The sequence below is a fragment of the Peromyscus eremicus genome, chromosome 1 (assembly GCF_949786415.1).
Source record: "Peromyscus eremicus chromosome 1, PerEre_H2_v1, whole genome shotgun sequence".
Taxonomy (NCBI): Eukaryota; Metazoa; Chordata; class Mammalia; order Rodentia; family Cricetidae; genus Peromyscus; species Peromyscus eremicus.
Window position 1 is genome coordinate 55,320,818 of NC_081416.1, and position 14,411 is coordinate 55,335,228.

The window sequence follows — 14,411 nt, forward strand, 5'->3', positions numbered from 1 at the left end:
CTTGGGTCCACTGCCGATAACATGATGCTCCTGCCCACAACCCTTCAACTCAGGAGAGTAACAGAGCCATCTGTGGGTCTGAACACTCGTTTATTTACACACTGTCATTCGAAGGCAAATGCACAGCCCAACCTACCGGAGGACAAGAGCTGAGACTTTAACCCCCGGGACCCACAGACCCTTCCCTCCTTTAGGGAGCTCGGAGGGCGAAGGCTTGAGAGAACCAGGAAGCTTACAATCTACCCAGTCTGAGCGCTACATTCTATGTTTTCATCTTTCTTTCCAAAAGGCTCATTTTATTAAGTACTCAGGATTCTCAGATTTATTCCATTCATACTTTTTGCTCTGCTGCTATCCACCCAACATTGTTAATAATAACAATATAATAATAACAATAGTAACACTGTAATAATATTAATAATACTTCACATTTGTACGAAGCTTACAGGATGTTTTCACATACAGCCTCTCATCTGAGCCAACAGTTCTGTGAGGTAGGTATTTTCACCTCCCTTTTTACAGACGGGGTAATGGAGGCTCAGAGAGGTAACAGGATTTGTTCAAGGCCACACAGCTAGTTAGTGGTAAAGCTAAGACTTGATCCCAGCACCCCATAGTCAAGTCCAGTGTTTCAAAACCACAGCTACCTCTGTAAAGTGGAGGGATGTTTCTTACCCCAGTCAGGCCTGAGGAGCCAGGTGCTGAAAATTCTCAGACCAGGGGAAGAAAGAACTCAGCATCGATGGGGAGAGTTGGGGTACTTAGCCTTCAACTCTTGTTTGAACTGGCGGTAAAGGATCTTATTGCGCTGGTTTTCAGCCTCCTTTTGGGGATGGAACTTCAATGCTTCTTTGAAGCCCTTATGAACCAGAAAACCTTCGTTCAGCACCTCAAAATTAAATCCTGCCACGTGCAGCTCACAGGCCTAGAGGGAGGGAGGGAGGGAGGGAGAGAGAGAGAGAGAGAGAGAGAGAATATCACAATAATTTAATGACATCTCCAGGGCCCAAATAGTCATCCCTAAAGCTTCACTCCATCCCCCCTCTTGGGAATTCTACACTATCCCACTGCCACTTTCCTCTTGTTTCTATCAATGGCCACCCCATCCCTGACACACCTCCAGCCCCAGTCCCACCTGCCCTCTCCCTTTTAGGCACCTGGCTGATTCGATTGAAGCCGTACTGCCGAAAGCGCTCATCAAAGGTGGGCACCTTTCCTCCGGCCACATAAAATGGTTCCCAGGGGTCCCGCCAGGGCACCACGTAGGCAGGTCTCAGCAAGCTTTCTTCTGGCAGGTTGACCCAGCGGGAGTAGTTGGTGGGCGCATGGCAAGGCGTGCACAGCCCATAATAGAAGGGCCGGACTTCGCCCACCTGATAGAGCTTCACTAGCTCGTTCTTGTTCATCGGCATCCGGCGTGCTCGGCGGATTTCAAACGCAGGCACCACCAGGGCCATGCCATCCCAGTGGTTACTTTGATCCAACATTTCCCTCAGGCCTCTCCACAGCCCCTCGCTGGGCACCATGTCCACATCAATCACCAGGGCATAGTTGGCCTCTTCTCGAGCCAGATTCCGTAACAGGTTATTGGGGTAGGAGATGTTGGTGCCCAGTGCATAATTAATCCCGGGCTGGGCCACCCTGGCTAGCTTGTCAAAGACCTCCTGGCATGACCGCAGCAGGGCAAACTCCCCAGGCTCCCGGGGGTCGGGCACAGCGGCCTCATAACGCGAGGGGCACACGAGGTGCATGGCGACCCTGGCACGCATCTCAGGGCAGTGGCTACTCAGCGCGTAGGCCAGCACCGTGGCCAGCTGTGCCTCCTCTCTGGTGGCCGCGAACACTGATACGGACAGTGGGCCCTCCCAGCGCTCCAGAAGTCCGGACAGGTGCAGCAGGTTGTCCACGCTGGCATGCGTGGCTAAGATGACATCGTTGGGGTCCATGGTGGTCTTCAGTAGACCCCTGTAGACGCGATAATCGCCGCTGGCATCCAGAACGCCTCCGGAGGCCAGCGCGGTGCGGAGTTGAGACTTTACCTGGTCCACGGATCGAGGGGACGGCGGGAAGAACTCGAAATACTGTTCCTGCTCCTCCTGCCCGTGCAGTCCCGAGAGCAGCGATAGGTAGAGCAGCTGCAGCATTGCCACCAACATGAGAGCGGCCAGCAGCAGCTGGTAGAAGGCGCATCGGATGGCGTAGGACATTTGCATGGCTCTCGGGGCTCCCGGCGCGAAGCGGGGACCACCGGGCCGTAGCCTCTGCCAGCCACCGCAAGCCCAGATTTACCGCAGCCTGCCGAGCGCAGCCGAGGCCAACCGAGGCCAGCCGAGCCCAGCGCTCAGCCCCGCCCTCCGTCCGCTTGCCGCGGTCTAGGTGCGTGCCAGCTCGCCCTCTGTGCGAGAGGAGGAGCTACTGCAGCGGTCGCTGCTCGGCGCGCGCTTTGCAAACGCCGTACTTAACCGCGGTCACGTCGCGCGGCCGCGGACCCCTGGACGCGCACTTCTCCCTTGGGATCGGGACGCAGACCCCCTTGACCAAGCGCGTCCTGAAACCCCAGTGCGCTGGCGGGACCGCCGGGAGGGGAACCCGTGCAGAGCTCAGCTGCAGCTCAGTCACTGATGGCGCGGTTCCCGGCTGAAGCCCTCGGAGAGGAAATTGAAAAAAACCTCTTTGTCACACTGTTTCTTCTTTCTCCGAACTTTTCCAGGTGGGTAACAGGGACGTGCATGGAAGCGTGCTTGAGGTGCGCATGAGATGAGAGATATGGGAATGTGGAAAGGGGTATTGCGTGTGGGACGAGGTGGCCGAGTGGTTAAGGCGATGGACTGCTAATCCATTGTGCTTTGCACGCGTGGGTTCGAATCCCATCCTCGTCGGTCCTGTTTTATAGGGAGAAGGCTTCTTAATTTTCCACATCCTGCCTGTCCTGAAGAGTGAAGTGAAGAAATCTAGGGTCCGATTCGGTGTTCTCCACCGAATTTGCTCACCGACCGTGTTTCTGGTCAGTTTCCAGCTTTCAGAACGTGCCATGGAATTGGTCAAGACTCCCATTTTCTTTCTCCTAAAAACGACAGCACAGGGGTGGTTACCATCCAAGACTGGTACCCGGACACCTGGCCTGACGTCTGCGGGGGGTGTAGTGTCTGTTTAAATGACTACTTTTTCCGCGCTACTGTTTCCTCTCACTTACCCCAGGATGGAAACATCTTATCTACACACAGTTGTCCCCAAACACACATCGAAGCAGAAGGCTTGTCCAACACCAGCCACTGTACACGGAAGGCACTTAGTGTTTGTGGATGAAGGGAACCATGAAATCCTTAGCAGAAGTGTGTGGGAAGGGCGGGCACTTCAACTGCTTCATCACTCATACTTAATAAATACTTGACTTTTTTTTGTTTCCTTAGGGCAGAACACTGTGAGTCTTGGTAAGGAGCACTGGGGCAGACTGGGGACAGCATTGAGTGAGAGCATTGGCTGGGGTGGGTAGGGGGCTTCCGCAGACTGTAGGGTTTCAAACATTCGGGAGACCTATATTTCACAGATTGGTGCCATAGTACTCGGGAGTGCTAGCTTTCTGCCAAGGCTGTGCTGGGCACTGGGGCAGGGGACCCTGCACATACGGGTTCTGTCCTTTTCACTGAAGATAGGCTTCGGGAGAAAGGGGGGCAGTTCAGAACTTTCAGCACAGGTTTTGTAGACACGGTGCTCAGAAATCAGACTTGGTGCACTGTGAGGGTTTTGTTTTGTTTTTCGAGACAGGGTATGTAGCTTTGGCTGTCCTGGGACTCACCCTGTAGACCAGGCTGGTCTCAAAACTTGGAGATTTGCCTGTCTCTGTTTTTAACTTCGTTTTCTTCACAAACAGAACTCTTAGAATAATAAACTTTGCAAAATAAATACTATTAAAATAGAGCTTCACAATAAATATTGTGTACAAAGGAAACCTCTGGTAGCTTCTGTGTGCTGAGAAGGGGCTACAGTGAAGGGAAATGAGATGAGAATGTGGTGGAGTGGGCTCTGGCTGCAGCTCTACTCTGGGTAACCCCTGTTTTATTTTATTACTATTTTAAAGAGTATCTCGCTATTGTAGTCCAGGATGGGCTTGAACTTGTGAACCTCCTGCCACCACCCCTGGAGTGCTGGGATCATAGGTTTGTACCAGCACATCTGGCTGCTTTATTATTATTATTATTTTACTGTTTGTGTTTTTGAGATAGAGGTTTTCTTTTTGTGGTTTGTTTGTTGGTTTGTATTGAGACAGGGTCTCTCTATGTAGTCCTGGCAATCCTGGAGCTCACTCTAGACCAGGCTGACTTCCAACTCACAGAGATTCCCCCTGCCTCTGCCTCCTGGGTGCTAGCATTCAAGGTATGCGCCAAGTCTGGCCTGAGACAGTCTTAGTATGGAACCCAAGGCTGCCTTCACATTGATTCTCTTGCTTTGTGTTTCCAGTGCTGGGATTACAGGCATGCATACCATGTCTGGCTCAAAATCTGTTTTAAAGTTTGAAAGATATGGTCCACATTCCCACCGGTAACCTTTTGTCCAGAGAGGCAGCATGGCTTCTCACTCTGTGTTGAAGCTTGTCTTCAGCGGTGACCAAGCTGCTTACAGCTCTGCCTCAGCCTTCACTCCCCACTCTAGCGACCTGCTGGGGCAAAAGCTTAGGGTCTTCTCAGGCTGCTTCTGAACAGGCACCTCGCCGCGTGTGCGCATGGCTTTCTACTTTCCTGGATATTTGAGGGCGTTTTTCAGTCTGCCACCAAAGTCCCTTCCAGCTCTTCCTGCCAGACTTTGAGCTATTGTTTACCAGACGGGAATGGGGCATTAATCTGCCCCATTGTGTCTTAGAGAGCTGCCCTTGACGAGAGCCCTTTCCCTGGTGAGATTTCCGAGTTAGGGGAAACACAGACCCGTGCTTGGCATCAGTCCCTTGGGTGGGTTCCTAGACAATGAAAACATAAAGACAGTTCTTTTAGAACAAGATCTGCTTCCCCTCCTAGGAGCCAGTGACCTGGGTCCTCACGGCCACCACTGTGTGAGCTAATTTTCTGTCGCTATAGCCAAACCCCTGAGGTGAATCTCATACGGGGAAGAGTTCATTTTGGCCCAAGGTCTCAGAAGTTCCTTGGTCATTGGGCCCCATCCCTTTGGGCCTGTGGCAGGGAACACATCAGAGGTGCTTGCGATGAGGAAAATATGCTGTTGTTTGACAGGAAGGAAGCGGAAAAGGCAGGCTGGAGTCCCAAGATCCCTTTGGAGACATGGCCGCAGTGACCTAACTTCCTCCCAACAGTTTCACCACCTCCGACAGCACTACAGGCTTGAAGCCCAGCACTCAGAGGCTGAGGCAGGGCGAGTTCCGGGGTAGCCTGGGCTACACTGTGAGATCCTGTCTCAAAAAAAAAAAAAAAAAAAAAAAAAAAACCCAAAGACTCAACACATGATCTTGGAAATATTTAAGACCCAAACTGAAACAACCACCCACCAACCGCAGGAGGGGATGGGTCAAGGACAGGTAAAATACTACAAAGGTTTGCTATCACTTTTAGTTGCCTTAAATTTTTGCCAGAAAAAAAATAACTTGTTTCTTTTATTATTTATTGACAAAAGTCCTTAAAACTTAAAACATAACAAACAAACACAAAACGGTGTGGGCACCTGCCACCAAGCTTGATGACCTGAGTTTGATTCCTGGAACCCACATGGTGGAAGGAGAGAACCTGCTTCCAAAAGTTTTCCTCTGACTTCCATGTGCATTCTGTGACATGTGTATAGCCGCGCTCACACACGTACACAACAACCACATAGAAAGCAAAAACTCAAACCTGTAAGCAGAACAAAAGGTTGAAAAAAATAAACATAAGTCAGCATTGCTCCTTGCTAAAACCTGTCTCTGTCTCTACTCTGTGTATGTGTGTGTATATATGTGCATCTGTGTGTGTGCAGGCATGTGTGCAGGTATGTGTGTGTACATGTGAGTATATGTACATGTGTATATGTATGTGCATGTGTGTAGGTGTGTGTGCATATGTGTGTGTGTTTGTGTGTATCTGTGTGTGTATCTGCAGGCGTTTGTGTGTGTGTGTGTGTGTGTGTGTGTGTGTGTGTGTGTGTGTGTGTGCAGGTGTGCGTACGAGTGTATATATACATGTAGGCCAGGGATTGACTTCAGGTGTTTTTCCCTGTCATTCTCCACATTATTTTCAAGACAGGATCTCTCACTGAACCTGGAGCTCACCAACGTGGCTAGATGGCGGACCTGGGATCTGTGCTCCTCGGTGCTGGGATTACAGGCAAGCACTGACATGCCTGGCTTTATCACAGGTGCAGGGATCTGAAGTCAGGACCTCATGCTTACCCAGTAAGCACTTTACCCACCAAGGTATCATCTCCAACCTAAAACAGTTTTCTTAAAGTTTACTTCCGACCTTGCTTGTCTTTTGGTGCCTTCATCCACGGTCCAAGAAGTCCACAACGGCAGACCAGTCTGGGGTTCAGTCACACAAAGCCTTCTTCAAAAAGCATGGCTGTCTGTGGCGCACACTTTTAATCCCAGCACTTGGGAGACAGAGCCAGGGGGATCTCTTGAGAGTTTGAGGTCACCCTGGTCTACAGAGTGAGTTTTCAGGACAGCCAGATATACATCATAGAGATACCTTGTTTCAACAGAACAAAACAAAACAACATGGCGGTATCAGGGCTCAGAGGCAGTTAGCACCTGCAGATTCATCTGTCAACTGTCTCACAGTTTCCACAACTCAGTCCCAGCTTCTGCCACCTTCATAGCTTCCCTGTGCTGCACTTCTGAACACAGTCCTGGTTCCTTCTAGCCTCTTCCCTCTGAGGAATGCACTGCTGGTCACAGCTTCCGTTGCTCTGGAGAACTTCAGTTGACTCTGTAAAACAGGGCTGAAAGGGGAGAAGCTTGACTAAGTCTTTAGAGCATAAGGAAATATAAGTCCAGTCAGGTGACCTCAGTCAACCGTGATTTTGTTGAGAAACCCTGAGAAAGAACCAGGCGCCATCCAGGTCTATCCTACAGTATCATGGCAACAGCTATGACTACAGAGAATGCCCTCTTCTGTCATGCACTGACATCCCTCACCTATTCCTTGTAATAGGCTGATCACCTCAAGGTGTCGCCTCCGTGTAACGGTGTTGTGTGATGTTTTGTTCGTGTTCTGACAAATAAAGCTTTCCTGGAGATCAGAGGGCAGAGCTAGCCACTAGGTAACCATAGAGGGCAGGCAGTGGTGGCACACACCTTTAATCCCAGCACTTGGGAGGAAGAAGCAGGAAGATCAGGAGTTCAAGGCCACCCTGGGCTACACGAGATTGAACCAGTCTAAAAGAGAAACAGAGCGGTGGTGGCTTGTGCCTTTAATCCCAGCACTAGGGAGGTGGAGACAGAAATACAAAGCAGATGGAGGTAGGATCTCGTGCCCATTCAGTCTGAGGATTTGTAGAGACAGGATCTTCCCCATTTAGCCTAAGCACTGGTAGAGGTAAGAAGTTTCTGTGGCTGGCTGCTCTGCTTCTCTGACCTTTCAGCTTTCACCCTGATATCTGACTCCGGGTTTTCATCTGTTAAGACTAATTAGGCTCACACTTCAGATGGGGCTGCATTGTCCCAAGAGGAAGAGCTGGTTGGTTCTTTTCACCAGGGAAGCTGGACTAGGCCATAGCATAGGGCCTCTGGTTAGCTAATGGGTGACTGCTCATTACTCAAAACTCAGCTCAAGGGCTGTAGAGATGGCTCAGCAGTTAAGAGCACTGGCTACTCTTCTAGAGGACTCAGGTTTGACTTCCAGTACCCACATGATAGTCACAACCATTACTCCAGTTCCAGGGGATCTGGCATGACGCCCTTTTCTGACTTCTGAGGGCACCAGGCACACATGTGGTACACAGACATAGATGCGGGCAAAACACCCGTACACAGCCTTGGCCTAGTGACTCTAGCTAGACCAAGGCTTCAGCACCACCCAAAGCAGAAAGTGAGGATGTGGTGGATGGCCAGGGAAGGAGATCACAAATTTGCAGGTGTCCAAGACTTCTCTGTTGTTTTTGCTATTATTGTTCATTTGTGGTTTTATTTTTATATTGATTGATTGATTGGTTGACTGATTGGTTTTTCGAGACAGGGTTTCTCTGTGTAGCTTTGGAGCCTGTCCTGGAACTCACTCTGTAGACCAGAATGGCCTCGAACTCATAGAGATCCACCTGCCTCTGCCTCCCGAGTGCTGGGATTAAAGGCATGCACCCCACCACCACCGACTTGATTTGTTGTTGTTGTTTTTAAAATCCACCTTCTAACCATTTTGACCTATTATTTTGTGTGTGTGTGTGCCTGCATGTATGTCTGTGCATCACATGTAGAAGTCAGAAGAGGGTGTCAGGTCCCCCGGAACTGAAGTTAACAGACAGTTACGAGCCATAATGTGGGTGCTGTGACTGGAACCTGAGTCCTCTGGAAGAGCAGCCAGTGCTCTTAACCCATGAGCTGTCTCTCTCCAGCCCTTGCTGTGGGATGTTCTGTATGGCAAATGTGTTGCTGATTAGTCAATAAATAAATCACTGATTGGCCAGTGGCCAGGCAGGAAGTGTAGGCGGAACAAGGAGGAGAATAAAGCTGGGAAGTGGAAGGCTGAGTCAGAGAGACACTGCCAGCCGCCACGATGACAAACAGTATGTGAAGATGCCGGTAAGCCACGAGCCACGTGGCAAGGTATAGATTTATAGAAATGGATTAATTTAAGCTGTAAGAACAGTTAGCAAGAAACCTGCCACGGCCATACAGTTTGTAACCAATATAAGTCTCTGTGTTTACTTGGCTGGGTCTGAGCGGCTGTGGGACTGGCAGGTGAGAGAGATTTGTCCTGACTGTGGGCCAGGCAGGAAAACTCTAGCTACAAGCCCTGTTTGTTTCTTTTTGAGACAAGGCCTCATGTAGTTCATGCTGGCCACAAACTCCCTATGTGGCCAAAGATGATCTCGAACTTCTGATCCTCCTGCCTGCATCTTGTGAGTGCTGGGATTACAGGCATGTACCTCTCCCACTGCTAAATGCTTCACATTAGCAGAGTTTTAACCAGTACTACTCAGCCTCCTTATAAAAAGAGTCAGCACTTTGAGGGTCAAGACTGAGCTTCAAATGTCTGTGTCCCTCGCATTAAGCTGGCTCAGTCCTGTGGAGGGGCCCCAAAATAGCTTGACCACACAGCAGCCATGACAGGCTTAGGGGCCTAGACACAGCTCCTGTGACAGGCTTACTGGAGGGCAACACCCAGATCCAGGAAAAGCCTTAAGCTGATATCACCCAGGGATCCTCTCAGGGGTGAGGAAGTACCTGACATCCCAAACATTCCAACCATTAGATAAGGTGGCCAGGTGTCCTTGAATCTAGCACACCTATTTTTTGTTTTTCAGATACCCCTAGACAATTGTCAGCCAAGCAGGGTCCTGGACCCTGGAAACCCCCTCACCCCAACCTCTGCTATGATAAAAACTGCCCCCACCTGAGCTCAGGGCTCTCTGCTCTCACTGCTGTGTCCAACAGACAGAGGGACCAAGCTCTGGAGCTTGAAATAAAGGCTCTTTGCTTTTACACACGGGATTCCGTCTCCGTGGTGGTCTGTTGGGGGTCCCCGCGATCTGGGCATAACAGCCCTCTCCACACTGATACCTTCAAGTGCTTGCTGATGGTAACTGGTTGTTTCAAATGAGAGAGTGTCTGATTGCGTCGGGCCTGTATCAGGGCCAAGGAGGTAGTAGGAGCAGGAGACTCAGGAAAGGGACAGACAGGTGCCACCCATCCGCTCAAGCATTTGTTTCCAATGGAAAGCCGGCTTCCTTTGGGTGTGGTGCACTTTAGCCCCAGCATTTGGGAGACAGAAGCAGGCAGCTCTCTGAGTTCCAATCAGAGTTACACAGTGAGACCCTTATCTCCAAAAACAGAGGGGGAGAATAGGGACTGGAGAGATGGTTCTGTGGTTAAGAGCACTGGCTGCTCTTGAACAGGACCCAGGTTCAGTTCCCAGCACCCACATCTCAGCTCACAGCCACCTGTAACTCCAGTTTCAAGGGATCTGATGCTCTCCTGGCTTCTGTGGGCACCAGGCACACACATGATGCAGAGCCATACATGTAGGCAAATCACTCATACACATAAGATTTTTTAAATATATGTCTTTTAAAGCCAGCCTTCTCCTGGTCTGATGGAAAGTTGGGCGGGAAGATGGACATTCAAGATGTGATATCAGGACCTTTGCACCGTGGGTGTTCTTTTCTGGGACTGATCCTCCATGGCTCAGCCCAACTCGTGGCTTCCTCCAGGTGACAGTGGCCCCTGTGGGTTTTCTGAGACCCCTGGCCTGTAAGTGGATGGAAGGGTACCTTCCTGGTCCCAGGAGAGTCTGCCAGGCTGAGAGTTCTCTGAAGGAACTGGGATCTGGGACTATCAGTCTCAGTCAGAAGGTCTTTGCCAAGAGTCCTTGGGACTTCAGCTACTTTCCCAGGTTGGGTCCAAGGCCTGCCTGCCTCTGCTCTCTGCATCAGATGCCACACTCCTTAAGTTCCAAGCTCAGCACTCAAAGGTTTGGATCTGAGCCACAGATGCGAGGCCAGCCTTAAAGCACTTAGCCGTGGGATGAAGCAGCCTCATACGAAACAGCCACACTCTGCTCTGTTCCCGAGCTACAGGGACACTTGGCTGTGGTCTTTCTGCTTCTTGTCCCTGTGTCCCAAGTCACTGTCCACATACAGCTCTGACTATGACACTCCACTAAGAAAGCCCTGTGACTGCTGTCCTTCAACTGTAGGACAAAGTTCTAAAGGATCACTTACATAAAGCCAGGTCTTCACCTGTCCTGTCCTCTATGCCCACCTCATCCTCTCCCCTTCTCTCCCCTTCTCCTCTAGGCTCCTTTCAGAAAATCCCATTGTTTGTGTCTTCCACTCTCTGGCACCTCTGAGGGGAACACTCTTCTTCCCCTATTGCCCAGAAAATTCATGTTCATTCCTCAAAGTCCAGCTTGGGTAAGGCCAACCCTGACCTCCCAGGTAAGGTCAGTGGCGTCCTCTTCTAGAGTCTTGTACCGCATGCTTCTGCAGACCTTCACAAGCTGTATCATGGTTACTTTCCCTCTCTCATGGCCTTGGGTCATGAACCTCTGTTTCAGTCTCCAGACCAACCAGGGCAGGTATCTACCAACAATAGTCGAAGGAATAAACCTTTATTTGAGATCTGCCTGGTGGCTTTTTTCTGCTTCCAAAGTCATAGCTTGCCTTCCCATCCTCTAAGATATCAAGAGCCTGTAGCTTCTAAAGCAAGTGTCCTGCACTGGCTCAGGTACATTGTCAAAGACTACAGGGGTCCAGCCCTTTATAGTCTTTTCCCAGAGTTCCAGAAGAGACGCTACCAGCGGCAAGAATTAATCTGAAGGATTTGAATGAATCTAAGTACACTGAGCTCTTTAGACCATTCACTTTATTCTTCTAAGTCAAAATCCATGTACACAGCTTCATGTCTGTTCTCATCCTTAGCTCTTCTCTGTCCCTTCCTCTACTGTCCTCTCCTTGTCCTGTTTAAGTTCCTTCCATCTTCATCCTGCTCTAAGTTCAAAATCTCCCAGTGCTGAGAGGCACTGGTATAATATACACTTACAAACAGTAATACTTTGACAATGCAATGTGAGGCATTCAGGGTCATAAAGAGAGGTGATAAGATCCACACAAAGAGGGGGCTGGAGAGATGCCTCAGAGGTTAAGAGCACTGACTGCTCTTCCAGAGGTCCTGAATTCAATTCCCAGCAACCACATGACGGCTCACAACCATCTGTAATGAGATCTCGTGCCCTCTTCTGGTGTGCAGACATACATGCAGACAGAACACTGTATACTTAATAAATAAATAAATCTTTAAAAAAAAAAAAAGATCCACACAAAGAGCAGGGATTGTCAGCTTCATTTACAACCCAAAAGGGGAGTGATTAAAGAAGGCGGGGTCAACTAAGGGCTAAAATTGGTTAATAGATCAAAAAAGGGAATTAATGTGCTCAAACTATATTCTTAGAAGTGGTTAGGTAAAATATTAGGAGTTTTATGTCGCTATAAGTCATGAGTAAAATAAAACTGCCTTTTTTCCCTTTGGAGCTGAATCTATCCCAGTTTATCTTGGCTGTGCTGTTTTCTGGCAGGGCGGGAGAAGTGTACTAGATAGCCTGTGTCACAGCTTGATGTACCTGGTATGCAAAAGCCCTTTTGTTCCGAGTTAATTGTTAAAGGGGGACATGAGCTATGGGAGAAAGGAGCGTTTAAGCTTAATTTGCACAAGGACAAAGCTTTGTACTTAATATCCTATCCGCCTAGCCTTGGCAGTTGTCTCAGTGTGGATATTTACCTTATTTCAGGAGACTAGTAGGTAGTCTGAATGCTTATATATCTGCAGTCTGTCCTTGGATGTTTGAGAAGTATCTCAGATAAAATGTTTTTGTCTGGAGATGGCCCTGGCCAGATACTTACTAATGGAGATAACTACAGAAAGGCACACAGTTGGGGGATGTTATCCAAATACCCCAAAGTGTATAGGGGAAATTGTGCCCAATGAATGATCAATCACACTGTTAGAAGTTCTTGGGAAAAGAATCAAATGGGAAAGCTACAATCGGACACAAGAGATTCACTGCAGGAAACAGCTAATATTCAAAAGCCAGTATCACCAATACTTCTTGGGTCTTGGCTTTATCCTCTGGAAGAGCACTGCTCTTCCAGGTAAGAGCTTTTGCCATTGTTAGCTGAATTCCAACTTCATATTTCTGCGGCATGCAGCAGTATGTGATGTGCTCCATGAATGTTCATGGAAGGTGGAAGTGAGGAAACCTTGTTGGGCAGAGTAGGTGGTACATGTGTACAAAGATGAAGTAGCCCTCTTCTGCATCCATCAGGGACCCTGGCTAGGGTGCTGAAGTCCTGCTCAGGCTGAGTGCCTCTTTGAGGTTACAATTTCTGGGAATGAGCAACACTGGGAAAGAAGCAGATACAAGGGGGAGCTGGAGCTGGGCTCAGGAGAGGGGATAGCGACAGTTTACTATTCAGCCCAGGAGCAGAGCCACGGCTTCCTACATTTTAGATTTATTTTACTTTATGTGCATGAGTGTTTGCCTGCATACATGTATGTACACCACGTGTGCCTGGTGCCCACAGAGCCCACAAGAGGGTGTCAGATCCCTTGGAACTGGGGTTGCGGCATTCCCAGCTACCATGAGTGCTGGAAATCAAACCTGGGTGATATAGAGCAGCTAACCCCCTGAGCCATCTCTCCAGAGCTTCGTGCAGACCCATCTGGCCTTCTCAGCTGTCACGAGGTCCAGAGAGCCAGAAGAGCAGTGCAAAAACCTCTGCCCGCCTCAGAATCTGCCACCTCAATCTGTCAAGCAGGTACAACCACGCCTACCCCACCTAGTTTACTGAAGCCAACAGAGCGGTCAGGACTTTAGAAGCAAACAGTCCGGGAATCCATCATAAAAACGAACAGTTTTTATTGGTCTCAGGAACAGGGTCAGAGGAAAAACGGGGTGAAAAGATGGTAGCAAGTGCCCAGGGCACCTGCCTGGAGACCTCTGAGGAAAGAAGCAAGTGGTGGGCTGGAGGTCAGCACCTACAAGGAGGAGGCTGTAGCCTCACTCTCCATTGACCAGTCACATCACGCCTCGGGGAGGCACAATCCCCACCCAGCTTGTTCTAAAGCTCTCACTGAGGTTTCTGTGAGTGGGTGTCGAACAACTTTGCTAACTGTAAAGTGCAGTGCAGGACACATGCAGCCTAGCTGCCTTTCTGTTAGACAGGCCCATCTGGATTCTAGGGAGTACTGGCTATGAAAAACACTGTTGGAAGCTCAGGGGTTGGTCGCTTGAGCTTTCTCTTCCCCTCAACTTCTATGGCACCTCACGCCCTACCCATGGGCCTTGGGGGGTGGGCGGGTGGAAGCGCTGTTCTGGAGCTGGCCCAGTTCCCACTCTGAGCTGAGGTAGAGGCCATCAGGGTGTCCTCAGCAAGGCCTGCAGGTGGCTTTGCTCCCTCGGAGTTGGATGAACAGGTAAGTTCTGGTGGCAGGGAAGGCCCTGGCCCTGCACCCTTTCTCCTGATTATTGCCTTCCAATATGCTCCTTCGTGCGTCTCAGTGAGGTCCAGCCTTCTGTGTCCCGTTTCACTCCTGGGTGAGGAGCCGAATGACCACTGGTGTATTCTTTCTCACCATATGCAATGTGGCTCTGAGCCAAGGTCGTTTCTGACCCCTCCTGGCACCCACACACCAAGGGGCCCAGCATAGCAGAGGTCCTTCCCTCGGCAGAGTCTCAGCTCCAGCAGCAGCGCTGAGAGGCGGGCTGTGGGAGCACTGATGA

At 49.9% G+C, this 14,411-nt stretch overlaps 1 protein-coding gene and 1 non-coding gene across 2 annotated transcripts; one reads left to right on the forward strand and one right to left on the reverse strand.

Moving 5' to 3' along the window:
• Nucleotides 1-73: 73 nt before the first annotated feature.
• B4gat1 (beta-1,4-glucuronyltransferase 1) lies at nucleotides 74-2,399 on the reverse strand. The gene is made up of 2 exons (XM_059263039.1): nucleotides 1,158-2,399; nucleotides 74-925 (listed from the first exon to the last, which is right to left on the reverse strand). The coding sequence occupies exons 1-2, from the start codon at nucleotides 2,211-2,213 to the stop codon at nucleotides 734-736; spliced, it is 1,248 nt and encodes a 415-aa protein (XP_059119022.1). The 5' UTR covers nucleotides 2,214-2,399; the 3' UTR covers nucleotides 74-733.
• Nucleotides 2,400-2,797: 398 nt separating this feature from the next.
• On the forward strand, nucleotides 2,798-2,879 carry Trnas-gcu (transfer RNA serine (anticodon GCU)). Its single transcript has one exon. It is a non-coding gene; the product is annotated as a tRNA-Ser (tRNA).
• Nucleotides 2,880-14,411: the final 11,532 nt, after the last annotated feature.

What these genes read in the sequence shown, in the direction of transcription:
- B4gat1 (XM_059263039.1), bottom strand. Translation starts at nt 2,213, where the DNA reads ATGCAAATGTCCTACGCCATCCGATGCGCCTTCTACCAGCTGCTGCTG. An exon ending in GCTTCAATCGAATCAGCCAG is followed by an intron (nt 926 to 1,157) that starts GTGCCTAAAAGG and finishes CCCTCCCTCTAG; the next exon opens with GCCTGTGAGCTGCACGTGGC.